Below are 15,715 nucleotides of genomic sequence, written 5' to 3'. Positions count from 1 at the left end.
CGATGTGTTGACACAAGTTCATTAGGCTCAGAAGGGACATATGGACCTCTGGTTCCCGAATCTCCCCATCGCTAGAAATGCATTGGTGATTTTGCATTGGTGATTTTGCTCTTTGCATTGGTGATTTAAAAAAAAATTTTGCTTGGTCAAAGTACTCTGCTAAAAGTAGTACCCGTTGAATTTAGTCGCCATCCATCAGAAAAGTCCCTGTTGGCCCATTTGATGCCAATATTTGGATCCAAATCTGTATCTCCAACACCAAGATCTTGCCTTTAAAATTGCCAAACCACCACCAGAAGTGCAGACCCTTCTTGAGATTGAACTAGGGTCCCGACCCGAAATGCCACCTGTCCATTCCTTCCACAGATGCTGCCTACCTGCCTGAGTTCTTCCAGCACTTTGTGTTTCGCACACCATAAAACACATTGAATAGAAATACAATGATATCTTTGTGAGGTCTTCTTTGTTTTCCAGCTTTAACCTGGACCCTGAGTGCAAGTGCACTGATGACAGGCTGTGGGAGGCATTGGAAATTGCCCAGCTAAAGAACATGGTCAAGTCACTACCGGGCGGACTCAGTAAGTGGGCAAGTTCCACGCCTCTCTCTCTTTAAGATGCTGGAATTTGAAATATCAAGGTTACGTGCAAGTTGGAAGCAGGAGTAGGCCATTCAGCCCTTCGTGCCTGTTCTGTCATTTACTCAGCTAATGGTTCATAAGTTCATGAGTGATAGGAGCAGAATTAGGCCATTCGGCCCATCAAGTCTACTCCACCATTCAATCATAGCTGATCTATCTCTCCCTCCTAACCCCATTCTCCTGCATTCCCCCCATAACCTCTGATCTGAATGTAATCTCTAGTGATTGATTGATTGATTGACTAATTGATAAATTGATTGATTGAACTATACAGCATGGAAACAGGTCCTTCAGCCCACACCGTCCATCGACCATCGATCACCCGTTCACACTAGTTCTACTTTTATCCGACTTTCGCATCCATTCCCTGTACACGAGGGGCAATTTACAGAGGGGCAATTAACCTACAAAAGCCGCACGTCTTTGGGATGTGGGAGGGAACCAGAGCACCCGGAGGAAACCCACACAGTCGCAGGGAGAACGTGCAAACTCTACACAAGCAGCACCCGAGGTCAGGATTGGACGTGGGTGTGTGGCGCTGGCTGTGAGGATTTGATTATTTTCGAAGGATTTGTTTGGCGAGGACAAACGAAAGCAGTCAGAATTTGCTTTTTGGACTTCTGTCGGAAAGCAGAGACTCTCTTTGTTGAAAGAGTCCTCTAATTGGGGAGGATTTGTTCGTGTTTTCTGAAAGTCGTAGGAGCGGCAGTGGCTGGCGGAAGGCCAAGTTGCACTTGAACTGGTGGGAGCTGAGTCTAGAGCGGTGTTTGTGGTCTGTAGCATCGGAAAGCTCCCTCCCACACCGACTTTGCCCGGTCCAGGTGTGCCGGGTAAGTACGGCAACAGTGCATTGGATTTTCGTTGAAGCCGGGAGGGCGACCGAGACCTGGGGAAGAAGCCTCCGGAAGTTCCAATTTCTACGACGGGAGGATTGGCACGGACTTTTCCCTATCTTATCAGGAGGAGACTGCTTTCTGTTGCTTTGCCAGAAAGCCTTCACGACTTTAAACTGCTGCAAATGCGTGGAGGTGCAGCAATAGCAGAAAGACTGCTTTGACTTATAAAAAACGGAGACGTTTTGTTTTGCTCCACGCCCTAAAGATGGCGGCCCCCAAGAATTATGCAGCTGCCGTACAGTCGGCAGTCTCCGTGACTAAGGGCCATGAGTTGTTGGGGCGTATACACGGGAAAGTGACCTTGCAGGGCAACATTACCTTCAAGGCTGTGCTAACCGCGCTGGGGGAGACTGTTGGCAAGAAGGCCATAATGGCAGGCGCGGTGGTCAGTGGGAAGGCTGTTGTCATCCTAAAGACTGAGCAGTCGGTGGCTACCGCATTGGAAAGGGGGATCACGGTGGCTGGGATTTACATGGCGGTGGACCCATGGGGGCGGCCCGTGCTGCCGGTCATGCTGTCCAACGTTCCCCCTTATGTTCCGGACGCGCTCCTGCTCCCACATGTAACTAAGCTGGGGGAGGTGCGGTCTGGGCCCACCAAACTGTTGCATAGGTTGGATGATCCCGAAATGCAGCATGTATTAACGTTCAATCGCCGCGTGTACATACAGCTGGCACAGGGGATTGATATGGAGGGGAGTTTTGAGGTTGAATGGGAAGGATTCTGCTATCGCGTGTTTTGGAACACGGGCCAAGCACGCTGCCATGCATGCAAAGAGGTGGGGCATTTCCGCAGGAATTGTCCCAAGCACCGGGCTGCCAGCTCCACCAAGGTGGCCCAGGAAGGCAGTGCTGGCCCATCTGGGGCTGCTGGTTCTACCACGGTGGCCCGTGATGACTTTGTTCCCTTGCTCCCATCCTCCATTCCCCCACCACCCCCATGTCCCGTACCTGTGGCGGAGGATGCCGGTGCAGTGTGGGGGGTGGATGAGGGGCACTGGGAGAGACAGAGGAGTAAGAAAGCTAAAAGGAAGAAGAAGAACGTTCAAGCGGGACGCCAGGCAGAAGGTCACCTTAATGAGGGTCCCCCGGCAGTAGATATTATCGAGCTCGCCTCTGAGCCTGAGGGTCTGAGGGCTGGAGAGGATGAGCAGGTAGATGGCGGGGCGGAGGAACAGGCTTCAGCAATGGAGCTGACTGAACCACCGCACGCTAGTGGTTATAAGAGGAGGCACGGGTCCTCTGACACGGAGAACGGCCCTGAAGGTCAGGGGCGACCTGAAGGGAGGTGTTTCTCCCCTGTTGAGGCAGAGTACCCAGTACACGCTTCCTCTGGGCAGGAGGATGCCTCTGTAGTGCAGGGACCACCTGAGAGTGGTGACACACTACCCGAGGGGGCTGTTCCCCCAGGGATTGCGTCCGCTGGCTTAGAGGGTGACCAGGGGAAGATTGATGGGGGGGACTTGAGTGTGGGGGTGGGTCCCCAGCCCATGCTCCCCATTGAGGCTACGAGTCCTATTGAGGGGTGTGCTGCCCCATCGGCTGAGGGAGCAGGGGAGACTCCGGGAACATCGCCCCCTGAGGGCCAGAGCGAGGTGGTTCCCCTGGTGGTGGGGGACGGGGACTCTCTGGGTGACGGTGCTGGGGCGGGTGCCCTGGGTGCGAAGGAGGACATGGTCGTTTCGGATCGTGTCCTTCGGTCGGACTCCAGACGTACCCTCTCACTGCCAGCCCCGGAGACTTCCTCCAACATCACTGCCCCCAATCCGGTTACAGAGGGCAGTGGGGGTGTGCAGGAGCCTGGCCATTTACCAGGCAGCTTGCCACAGTTAGAGGTACCGGTACCTGCCCCCGTCACTGATCCTGGGGGTGGGATGGTGACGGAGGAGGGACCGGGTGATGTGGCCGACCCGCCCACCTCACAGGGAGGGGTGAGCGAGGCGGCTGGGAGTCAGAACAATCCAGACTCGGGCTCAGAAATTGAGTGGGAGGAGGAGGGGGACGTGGAGTCCAGCGACAGTGAGTTGATGGACTGTCCCACCCGCAGCCCCGTGTCTCGGCTTGTTGATATCTGGGAACTCCGGAAGTTTCTGAAGGACAGCAGAGGGAAGAGGAATAAGGCAGATCTGGCTGTCGACCTCTGGTCAGACCTGACGGTACCCTTGCAGTCCATTTATGCCATCCTTCAGGAGGAGGGGAACATGGCAGGTGTATTGAAAAATGAGCGGCGCCAGCTCCAAGAGCTTTTTCAGTCCCTAAAGAAAGGGCAGAGGGTTCGGGGAGGCTCCATTCCGTCAAGGGGGGCTGGTAAAAGTTCTTGTGCGCTTTCAAAATGAAGCTCACTATAGCCAGCCTGAATATTAATGGGGCCAGGGAGTCTCTCCGTAGGTTTCACCATCTCTCGGTGCTGAGGGACGGGAGGTACGCGGTGAGCTTCCTGCAGGAAACACACACTGTGGCTAGTGACGAGCCCACCTGGCTCCTGGAGTGGGAAGGGGGGGTCTACATGAGCCATCTCACCTCCATTTCGAGTGGAGTGGCCTTCCTGTTGGCCCCATCTTTCCAGCCGGAGATTGTCAAGGTGCAGGACATTGTACCAGGCCGGTTGTTGTATCTGGCCGTGCGCCTGGATGGCGTGCCGTTACATTTTATTAATGTGTACGCCCCCAAGAGCGGTGCTATGCAGACGCGGTTAACACAAGAAGTGACCGCGCTGTTGAACACCATCGATCGGGGGGAGTGTGTTTTCCTGGGGGGTGATTTTAATTGTACCCTTGAGGCGAGAGATCGCTCTGGCATTCAGCGCGATCCGGCAGCGGTCAAGACATTAAGGGAGTTGGTGGATTCTTTTGAGCTAGTAGATGCTTGGAGGAATTTCCATCCCAACTCCGGCGCCTTCTCATACAGGTTTAAGGGGGGTGGTTCCCGTATTGACCGTGTATATGTGTCTAAGGCTTATGTGTCCTGTGTCTCGGCAGCCTCCATGCGGTTGGAGCCGTGCTCGGACCACTGCCTGGTGCGAGTGGACTTTATCCCGACGCGCACACGGGCAGGGTCCGCGTACTGGCACTTCAACAACCGGCTGCTGGAGGAGCGCCGGTTCCGGGACTCATTCAAGCAGTTCTGGGCGGAGTGGAGGGAAAGGCAGGGGCGTTTCCCTTCCCTAAGGCAGTGGTGGGATGTAGGGAAGGCTTACGTCCGTCTGTTTTGCCAGGACTACACGAGGGGGTCGACCAAGGGGCGGGACTCCGAGATCGGACGGCTTGAGAGAGAGTTGCTTGACTCGGAGTCTCGCCTGGGTCAGACGGAGGGGGACTCATGTGAGTGGGAGGAGTACCAGGAGAAGAAAGGGGCACTGAGGGACTTGCAGCTGAGGAGGTCCCGGGGCGCGTATGTGAGGTCGCGAGTCCAGATGTTGCACGATCTGGACCGCGCCTCCCCCTTTTTCTTCTCCCTGGAAAAGTGCCGAGGTGCCCGCAGGCAGTTTGTCGAGTTGCTTGCGGACGATGGCTCCTCCATCACGGATCCGGAGAGGATCGGTGCCTCAGTTTGGTCGTTCTATGACACTCTGTTCTCCGAGGAAACATCTAGTGGGGAGGCACAAGGGGTGCTGTGGGAGGGCTTACCCGTAGTGTGCAGGGAGGTGGCTGAGCGCCTCGATGATCCCCTAACTCTGGAGGAGTTGACTGGTGCCCTGCACCAGCTCAGTAGGGGCAAGTCTCCGGGGCTGGATGGGCTGACTGTGGAGTTTCTTCGAGCCTTCTGGGGTGTCCTGGGGGGCGACTATGTGAAGGTGTTGGGGGAGAGCCTGGCGACCGGGGAGATGCCCTTCTCATGGCGCAGGGCAGTCGTCGTCCTGCTACCCAAGAAGGGCGATCTCCGCCTCTTGAAAAACTGGCGCCCGGTCTCTCTTCTCAGTACGGGTTACAAAGTCTTTGCACGGGCATTGGCCAATCGCCTGGGGCCCACGCTGTCCCATGTGATCCACCCTGACCAGTCCTACACAGTCCCGGGCCGGTCCATCCAGGACAATATCCATCTGGTCCGGGACCTGATCCATCTGTGCCAGAGGGCTGGTCAGTCCGTTGCCTTTCTCTCCCTTGACCAGGAGAAAGCGTTTGACCGGGTGGGACACGACTACCTTCTCGGGACTCTGCGGGCGTTTGGATTCGGACCCCATTTTGTGGCCCGGGTCCGGCTCTTATACGCTGCCGCAGAGTGCCTGGTCAAGGTCAATGGCTCTTTGTTGGCTCCCATTCACTTTGGGAGGGGGGTTCGTCAGGGATGCCCCATGTCCGGCCAGCTTTATTCCCTCTGTGTGGAGCCATTCCTGTGCCTCCTACGGAGGCGGCTGGCAGGTTTGGATTTGCCGGGGCCGGGGGTGGAGGTGGTTCTCTCGGCCTACGCCGACGATGTGTTACTAATGTTCACCGACCCGGTTGACCTGCGGAGGATGCGTGAGTGCCAGCGGGTGTTCTCAGCCGCATCCTCCGCCAGGATCAACTGGGCGAAGTGTGCTGGGCTCTTGGTGGGTCAGTGGCAGGTAGACTCCCTGCCGGAGGAGATGGCAGTTTTTGCGTGGAGCACCACGTACCTCCTCTATCTGGGGATCTACCTGAGTCCCACTGAGGGGGCTTGGCAGGCGAATTGGCAGGAGTTGGAGGCGAAGGTGGTCGCCCGTGTGGGGCGCTGGTCAGGCCTCCTTGGTGTGTTATCATATCGGGGTAGGGCTTTGGTCATAAACCAGCTGGTGGCCTCTCTGCTGTGGTACCGGCTGGCCACTCTGGTCCCGTCCTCTCGTTTCATCGCCATGATACAGAGGAGGTTAGTTAACTTCTTCTGGGGTGAGAGGAACCACTGGGTCTCTGCTGGGGTTCTGAGTCTCCCGTTGGAGGAGGGCGGTCAGGCGCTGGTCTGCGTCCGCACTCAGGTGGCAGCCCTCCGACTCAGGACCTTGCGGAGGTACGTGTACTCCGAGTGCCCTCCCAGATGGCACTCGCTGGCCACGTACTTTTTCTGCCAGGGGCGCTGCCTCCAGGAGGGATCACGGCTCCCGGTAGCGGGCATGAGTCAGCGCGCTAGGCGGGAGTTGCCTGGTTTTTACCGTGATCTCCTGAGAGCCAGGAATTTGGTCACCTTCAGCCAGGGCGCTGCTCCTCAGGGGGAGGGGGGTGCTGTGGTTGTGAGGGGGGCCGGTCCTCACCCTGTCACGGTGGGTGTCGAGGAGAGGCGTGTGCGTGGAGCGATTCCGACTGGGCTTACCCCCGCTCCGTCGGAATTGCTCATTGGGCCCACGGCCCGGGTCCCTTCCCGAGAGCCGGCCCCACGCAATATGAGCCGCCTTTCCCAGATGCCCAGCGTGCCGTTCCGTGACGCGGAGAGGCGCGTTTTGTACAGGCTGCTCCTGCACACTCTCCACTTCCTCGCTCTCGTCTTCCGTCCGGACACGCCCTGGCGGTCCGTGTTACCACCTGACGGCGGGAGCGGTCCCCAGTGGAGGTCTCTCTATAAGGGGGTCCTCCCGCTTTACATCGGGGACCTGGGGTGGAGAGTGTTGCATAAGGCTATAGCCTGTAACAGGTACTTGAGCCGGTTCACGGTCTCGTCTGCCGCCTGTCACTTCTGCGGTGAGGAGGAGACCCTGTACCATTTGTATACAGAGTGCGTGAGGTTACAGCCCCTGTTCCAGTATCTGAAGGGGCTGCTCCTCAAGTTCTGGCTCCATTTTAGCCCTACGCTTTTAATTTTTGGGCACCCGGTACAGAGGGGGGAGGGTCAGGAGGGAGGAGGGGGTCTCCCTGTCGGTCTGCTCCTGGGCCTGGCCAAGATGGCCATCCGCGGGTCCAGGCAGCGGGCAGTCGACGGCCTCACAGAAGTCGGCTGCCTACCCCTGTTCCGGGCTTACGTCCGTGCCCGCGTGTCCCTGGAGAGGGAACACGCGGTGTCCACGGGAACTCTGGAGGCCTTCCGGGAACGCTGGTCGCCGCGGGGGGTTGAATGTATTGTTGACAGAGATGGCGGGATTTTAATGTGATAATTGTTTAATTTGTAAACTGCCGATACAGGCGGCTTTTGTTTGATCACATTTTGCTTAGTATGTTTGTATGTTTTTCTTTGGAATAAAACTTTTATATATATTAAAAAAAAGAGGTCAGGATCGAACCTGGGTCTCTGACGCCGTGAGGCAGCAGCTTTACCAGCTGCGCTACCATGGATACTCATTCCATCAGCCTGAAGGGGGGTCCCGACCCGAAACACCGTGTGTGCATTCACATCCTGGATGCTGCCTGACCCGCTGAGTTACTCCAGCACTTTGTTGTTTTGCCCAAGTATTTCTCTAACTCTGCCTTAAAAAGCACTCAAAGATTTCAGGGAGAGAGTTCCAAAGATTCTTGAATCCCAGGAGAAAAAAATAATTTCAGCTGTCCTAAAAATAATGATCCTTATTTTTTACTCAGTGACCCCTAAATTTTGATTCTCACAGAATTGAAAACATGCTTCAGGCTTTAGACGTTCAGCGCGGAAACAGGCCCTTCGGCCCACTGGGTCTGCGCCGACCAGCGATCACCCCGTACACTTGAACTATCCTGCACACCGGGGACAATTTACAATTTTAACCAAAGCCAATTAATCTACAAACCTGTACATCTTTGGAGCGTGGGAGAAAGCTGGAGCACCCGGAGAAAGCCCACGTCATCACGGGGAGAATGTACAAACTCTGTACTGACAGCACCCATAGTCAGGATTGAACGCGGGGTCTGGCGCTGTAAGGCAGCTACTCTACTGCCGTGCCACTGTGCTGTCTCACACCCCTCCACACCTATCTTGCCACGGTGGCACAGTGGTAGAGTTGCTGCCTTACAGCGAATGCAGCGCCGGAGACTCAGGTTCGATCCTGACTACAGGTGCTGCACTGTAAGGAGTTTGTACGTTCTCCCCGTGACCTGCGTGGGTTTTCTCCGAGATCTTCGGTTTCCTCCCACACTCCAAAGACATACAGGTTTGTAGGTTAATTGGCTGGGCAAATGTAAAAATTGTCCCTAGTGGGTGTAGGATAGTGTTAGTGTGCGGGGATCGCTGGGCGGCGCGGACCCGGTGGGCCGAAGGGCCTGTTTCTGCGCTGTATCTCTAAATCTAAAAAAAAAAATCTAAAAACCCTCAAGATCTCATATATCTCAATCATGTCCCTTCTTATTCTTCTAGGCTCCAGCAGGTACAAGCCAGTCTGAATAACCTTCCATCATAAGATACGATCTGCCCTGTAGCTGTCCGTAAACCTTCCCTGAGATTGATATTCGGTGACTCACTGCTGTTCCTCACAGATCGGACCAGTGTCACTGTTGTGTTTGGTTCCTCACAAACTATTGCATGTTACCCCTGCTGCTCAGATTGAAGATTAGTTCGTTTTTACCTGTTACCATAAAATCATGAGACATAGAAGCAGAATTAGGCCATTCGCTTCATCGAGTCTGCTCTGCCATTCGAACATGCCAGATCTATTTTTCCCTCTCGACCCCATTCTCCCCGTAACCTCGGATGCTCCGACTAATCAAAAACCTATCCATCTCTGCTTTGAAAAGACCTTCCACAGCCGTCTGTGGCTATGAATTCCATAGATTCATCATCCTCTGGCTAAAGACATTTCTATTCACCTCCATTCTAAAGGTACATCCCTTTATTCTGAGGCCGTGCCCTCTGGTCCTAGACTCCCCCATTGCAGGAAACATCCTCTCCCATCCACTCTATTTAAATCCATTAGATAACAATGTACACTTAAGCAGGGCACCATAAAAAAGTTTGCTGAGGTAGGTCTTATCGTTGCTTAGACTTTACTTTCTTGATAAGGGGAGGCTTCCAATTGGAAGCAAAAACTGTCCAGACCTTCATTTTATCCCTTTGGTGTCATCTTTTTTCTTGGACAATCTTTTGGGATTGAGAATGACTGGCTTCCATACCAGTTTTATAAGAGCGTAGGATATAGAAGCAGGAATCAACCATCCAGACCTTCTGCATCATGGCTGAACTTCTACCTTATACCATTTTCCTAAACTACCTCTACTTTCCTTGAGACCCAGAAAGATATTGATAGCTGTTTTAGATAAACTCAGGAACTGATTGTGGGAACGCAAGGTGTGTAGATGCTGGAATCTTGAGCAAAACGCAAAGTGCTGGAGGAACTCAGCGGGTCAGGCGGCATCTGTGAAGGGAATGGACTGGAGACGTTTTGGGTCGGGACCTTTCTTCTGCTGGGACCATTGTGAGAGCTGAGGACCTCTCCACAAGTGGGGCAGGAGTGCCTGATGGGACGTTTGGATGGATCGTTGTGGGGTGGCCAGCTCTCCCCGTCATTTACACTGGCTTTCCCCATGTTGCCATGACATCATCACCATCCTGTCACAACCATCTTGAATGATTCGTTGCTATTTTGAATGGTCCAGAGATTCCCAGGCATCAGAATCCCCCCAGGGTGGAAAAGCCAAAGACTAGCGGGCATTACCTTAAGGTGAGAGGGACAAATTTTAAGGGAGGTGCATAGAGCAGATACGATAGTGGCGTTTAAGAGACTTTTAGACAGGCACATGGATATATGCAAGGAACAGAGGGAGATGGATTGTATGCATGCAGATAAGAATTGGTCTTAGCATCCTGTTCGGCACAGACATTGTGGGCAGAAGGGCCTGATCCTATGCTGTACTGTTCTATGCCCTATGAGTCGGTGTTGTATTTCATTATGGATTGTGTCTGATTTTATTTTATTACGCAGTGTTGCGAATATTCTTAAATATTTTCCTTTGTCCGCCTGCTAGCTTCTTCCCATGAAATAGCTCAGAATAGAAAGGCAGAAAGTTATGTTGCATGGGAAAAGCCATCAACCATTAAAGCATTTACATGAGTCCTATTTTATTCTTCCCATATTTCCATCAACTTTCCCGCATACTCCCACTCACCTACACACCCGGGACGATTTAACACTGAACGGTTAATCTGGTTGACCCCATGTATTTGGCACAGTCATAGTCACAGAGTCGCAATGAGATACAGCACGGAGCAGACCTTTCAGCCCATCATGTCCGTGCTGACCATCGATCACCCCATTGCACTCATCCTATTTAACCCCATTTTTGTTCAATTGCCCGATTTCCTCAGATTCTACCACTTATCTACACACTAGGGGGCAATTTACAGAGGGCCAATTAAACAGCCATCCCGCACATCTTTGAGATGTGGGAGGAAACCAGAGCACCCGGAGGAAACCCACGCAGTCACAGGGAGAACGTGCAAACTCTGATCATACACAGAGCAACCAAGGCTGAGTTACTCCGACATTTTGTGTCTATCTAACATTTATGGACTGTCCAGATGTGAATTGCCGTAGGTGTAGAAAGCCACTGGCCATGTAGAGTTACAGTCATACAGCATGGAAACAGGCCCTTCGGCCCAACCCATCCATGCTGACAAAGATGCTCCACCTAATTTAGTCCCATTTGCCTCTTGTGTGACCCATATCCCTCTAACGTTTTCCTATCCACGTACCTGTCCCAGTATCGTTTAACTGCTGCTATGGTACCTGCCTCAACTACGTCCTCCAGCAGCTCATTCCATATACTCAGCACCCTCTGAGAAACAGGAGATGGGATTAATATGAAGAAGTGCCCACTGCTCAGCACAGACATGATGGGCTGAATGGCCTGTTTCCTGACTCTTTGTGACTGATAATCTGAGTTCGAACCTAAGTATGTTTTTGTGTCAAGTACATTTCGGGTCGATACTTGAAGAAGGGTCTCGACCCAAATCGTCACCTATTCCTTTTCTCCAGAGATGCTGCCTGACCCGCTGAGTTCCTCCAGCCTTTTGTGTCCATCTTTGGTTTAAACCAGCATCTGCAGTTCCTTCCTACACAGTATGTTTTCGCTGCTGTCAGTAACTGATCTGAGAGTTTGACTGATATGGATCATGTTTAATTTTCCAAAGCTGTCGTCTTTATCTTAAAATATGAAATGATGACTCAGATTATCTGACAGACCCATCTTTGTCAAATGCCTTGTGGGGCTATTCTCCACATGTGAAGCTTGTGCTGAGCTTACTCACTTCTAGTAATCGGCAGCGGCTTCGCAGAATTGACAATCTTTTTGGCACCGTGCACAGATTTGTTTTACAAATTTTGGGGGGCTGTTAAGAAGATTGGACAAAATAGTGGAGAAAAAAAAAGAAGCAAAGTTTTCAAAGTTGGAGTGAAAAACTCATTAATAAGAAAATAAACATTACAGCACATGATAGAGTTAGGCAGAAATACAAAAAAAAAGACTTAGTGAGAGTGACATAGTTTAAAGATGTTTAGTTTAAGTTAGTTTTGTTTAGTTTAGAGATACAGTGCGGAAACAGGCCCTTCAGCCCACCATGTCCGCGCCAACCAGCAATTACCCGCACACGAGTTGCATCCTACACACTAGGGAAGGTTTACAGAAGCCAATTAACCTACAAACCCGCACGTCTTTGGCATGTTGGAGGAAACCGTAGCACCCGGAGAAAACGTACAAACGTCAGAGGGAGAACGTACAAACTCCGTACAGACAGTACCAATGGCCAGGATCGACGCTGGATCTCCATTGCTGTAAGGCAACAACTCTACCGCTGCGCCACTTTGCCTCCCCCGATGTGTGAAGCAAGTCTTGTACACAGAGGGTGGTGGGCACTTGGAACGCACTGCCAGGGGTGGTGGTGGAGGCAGACACGATAGTGGTGTTTAAGAGGCTTTTAGACAGGCACATGGATTTTAGATTTTTTTAGATTTTAGATTTAGAGATACAGCGCGGAAACAGGCCCTTCGGCCCACCGGGTCCGCGCCGCCCAGCGATCCCCGCACATTAACACTATCCCACACCCACCAGGGACAATTTTATTTTTTTAACATTTGCCCAGCCAATTAACCTACATACCTGTACGTCTTTGGAGTGTGGGAGGAAACCGAAGATCTCGGAGAAAACCCACGCAGGTCACGGGGAGAACGTACAAACTCCGTACAGACGGCGCCCGTAGTCAGGATCGAACCTGAGTCTCCGGCGCTGCATTCGCTGTAAGGCAGCAACTCTACCGCTGCGCCACCGTGCCGCTCTATATGCTGGAAATGGAGGGATATGAATAATGTGCAAGCAGGAGAGATTAGTTTATCTTAACATTATGTTTGGCACAGATATTATGGGCTGAAGGGCCTGTTCCTGTGTAGGTTTTTAAAAATGTTTTATGGTTTAATAGTTCCTATTGATATTTTAAAAAGAACAGAATTCACAAAGTAGGTATTGGACTCGTAGAAAGGTTGACTGGGAAAGTAACGGAGGAAAACAAAAATAATTAAACAGGTAATTTGTATCAGTCGTTCCTATTGAGGATACTGTTAACATCACAGCAATTGCTCTTAATCGAGGACAGGATGGGAGGGAGGAACTCGGGAAAATGACTAGGAAAGTGGTACTGAGCACACAATCCCAGCTGTCACACTGTCAGATAGGCTGAAGGAGGTCATACAGCCTGTCCAGCCAAGGCCAAGGGAGGTCACGGTGGCGCAGCAGTAGAGTTGCTGCCTTACAGCGCTTGCAGCATCGGAGACCCGGGTTCGATCCCGACTACGGTTGCTGTCTGTACGGAGTTTGTACGTCCTCCCTCGTGACCGCATGGATTTTCTCAGAGATCTTCGGTTTCCTCCCACACTCCAAAGACTTACAAGTATGTAGGTAAATTGGCTTGGTATAAGTGTAAATTGTCCCTAGTGTGTGTAGGATAGTGTTAATATGCGGGGATCGCAGGTCGGTGCGGACTCGATGGGCCGAAGGGCTGTGTCTCTTAAAAGAAAAACTCTACTGTACACCCGTATACTCTCACAGGCAATTTACAGAGGCCAACTGACCTACAAACCTGTAAAATCAAGAAACTGCAGAAGCTGGTTTATACAAAAAGACACAATGTGCTGGAATAACACAGTAGGTTAGGCAGCACTTCTGGAGAACATGGACGGGTGATGTTTCAACCTATCCATGTTTATCTCTACACATCACCGTCTGTATCTCTCGTTTCCCTAATCGCTACCAGTCTGAAGAAGGGTCTCGACCCAAAACGTCACCCATTCCTTCTCTCCAGAGATGCTGCCTGACCCGCTGAATTACTCCAGCACTTTGTGTCCTTTTTTCTAACTTGCAAACTTGCACGTGTTTGGGATGTGGGAGGAAGCTGGAGCACAAGGAAGTGCAGATGCCAGAATCTTGAGCAAAGCACAAAGTGATGGAGTAACTCACCAGGTCAGGCGGCATCTCAGGAGGGAATTGACGGGCGATGTTTCGGGTCAGGAACTCATCTTGAGTTCAAAGTTCTTGAACTTTGCGGTTAACTCTTGGCCTGTGTTGTTGACTGGCTGTTTCTGTTTTCTTCAAATAGATGCCATGGTTACTGAGGGCGGAGAGAACTTCAGTGTTGGCCAGAGACAGCTCTTCAGTTTGGCCCGGGCCTTTGTACGAAAGAGCAGTATTCTGATCATGGATGAGGCCACAGCTTCCATTGACATGGCCACGGTAAGTGGACATCTGAGGAAAGCCCCAGCTGTTTCTTAGAGCCGAACAGAAAGAAAAGGACAAACCTTTGAAGGATTTACAACGTAAAAATTCACCAAATGTTACCCTGATGCTTTTAAGTGGCAAAAAAAACAGGGAGCCTCAGGGGCGGCAGAGCTACTGCCTTACAGCGCCAGAGACCCGGGTTCCATCCCAACTATAGTGCTGTCTGTACGGAGTTTGCACGTTCTCCCTGTGAGTTTTCTCCAATTCCTCCCACACTCCAAAGACGTGTCACTTAATTGGCTTCGTATAAATGTAACAATTGTCCCCAGTGTGTGTAGGACAGTGATCACTGGTCGGTGCGGACTCAGTGGGCCGAAGGGCTTGTTTCCGTGCTGTATCTCTAAACTAAACTAAACTAAACTAAACAAGATACAGCACATAAAAACATAGTCATAAAAACAGATAGCACAGAAACAGACCCTTTGGCCCACCCTGTCCGTATCGACAATTTTTCCCATCTGCAATAATCCCATTGTCCCACATTAAAACCATGGCATTGTGGGCCTTGCCTGTTTAAGTGTCCGATAAATGCCTCTTAAACATGGTGATTGTTTTGAACCCACTGCCTCTTTTGGCAGCATATACCATTGGGTACCCAACCTTGTTATCCTATCACCAAACGTGGCCTCGACCTGTCTATACTAAACCTGCATTGCATTCTCACCTGTATCCCACCCTCTAGCTTTACAATCACTCCCCTTCTCTCCATATCTGCCACCCTTTTATCTCCTTTTTATCTGTAGCTTTTGGTACTTACTCCACCCATCTGCTCATCAAACCCCCTTCCCCCCCCCCCACCTGTATCCACCTATCACTTGCCAGGCTTTGTCCCGTCCCCACCTCTCTCTTCCAGTTCTCTACCCCCGACTACAATCAGTCTGAAGAAAGGTCATGACCCGAACGGTCACCAGTCCATTCCCTCCACAGATGGTGCCTGAGCCGCTGAGTTCCTCCGGCACTCTGGGTTTGGGAACTCAACATGGCTGACTGAATGCATTCAAGAGAGAGCTAGACAGAGCTCTTAAGGATAGCGAAGTCAGGGGGTATGGGGAGAAGGCAGGAACAGGGTACTGATTGAGAATGATCAGCCATGATCACATTGAATGGCGGTGCTGGCTCGAAGGGCCGAATGGCCTCCTCCTGCACCTATTGTCTGTTGTCTATTGACTGGGGATAACCGTTTAAAAGACAAATCCTCTGCCTTTTTGCAACATACCGAGAGAGGGAGACTTGTTTTGTTTTTTTGTGTGTCGCTATACCCCTGAGAGAATAGATGTCTCTCTTAAAATAAGTCTTGCTTATGATTTTGTCATGAAGCCATTGTTTCTGGGGCAGTACTGCGTTTGCAGATACGCTATGATTTCTAAATCTGTTCCTCTTTACCAGGAGAGCATTTTACAAAAAGTGGTAATGACAGCCTTTGCCGATCGAACTGTTGTGACCATCGCAGTAAGTGTAACATTTACGCTGAGTATTAAACTATTGTCCGTCCCCCCCGTGTATTCCTCTATTCCTCTTTGCAATACATTGACTTTTGATTTTATGTGAACATTAATTAATGTTGGAGCATAACTGTC

At 51.5% G+C, this 15,715-nt stretch overlaps 1 protein-coding gene across 1 annotated transcript in view; it reads left to right on the top strand.

Annotated features, from left to right (window-relative positions):
* The window catches only part of LOC144604991 (ATP-binding cassette sub-family C member 9-like), a 184,099-nt gene that overhangs the window by 156,209 nt on the left and 12,175 nt on the right, over window positions 1–15,715 (top strand). The window contains exons 38-40 of the mRNA XM_078419986.1: window positions 475–578; window positions 13,960–14,093; window positions 15,525–15,587. Coding sequence (XP_078276112.1) covers window positions 475–578; window positions 13,960–14,093; window positions 15,525–15,587 — 301 coding nt within the window. The remainder of the gene's footprint in view (window positions 1–474; window positions 579–13,959; window positions 14,094–15,524; window positions 15,588–15,715) is intronic.

The sequence above is a fragment of the Rhinoraja longicauda genome, chromosome 23 (genome assembly GCF_053455715.1).
Source record: "Rhinoraja longicauda isolate Sanriku21f chromosome 23, sRhiLon1.1, whole genome shotgun sequence".
Taxonomy (NCBI): domain Eukaryota; kingdom Metazoa; phylum Chordata; class Chondrichthyes; order Rajiformes; family Arhynchobatidae; genus Rhinoraja; species Rhinoraja longicauda.
Note: the sequence above shows the minus strand (reverse complement) of the source record. Positions and strands in the feature narration are given on the sequence as shown.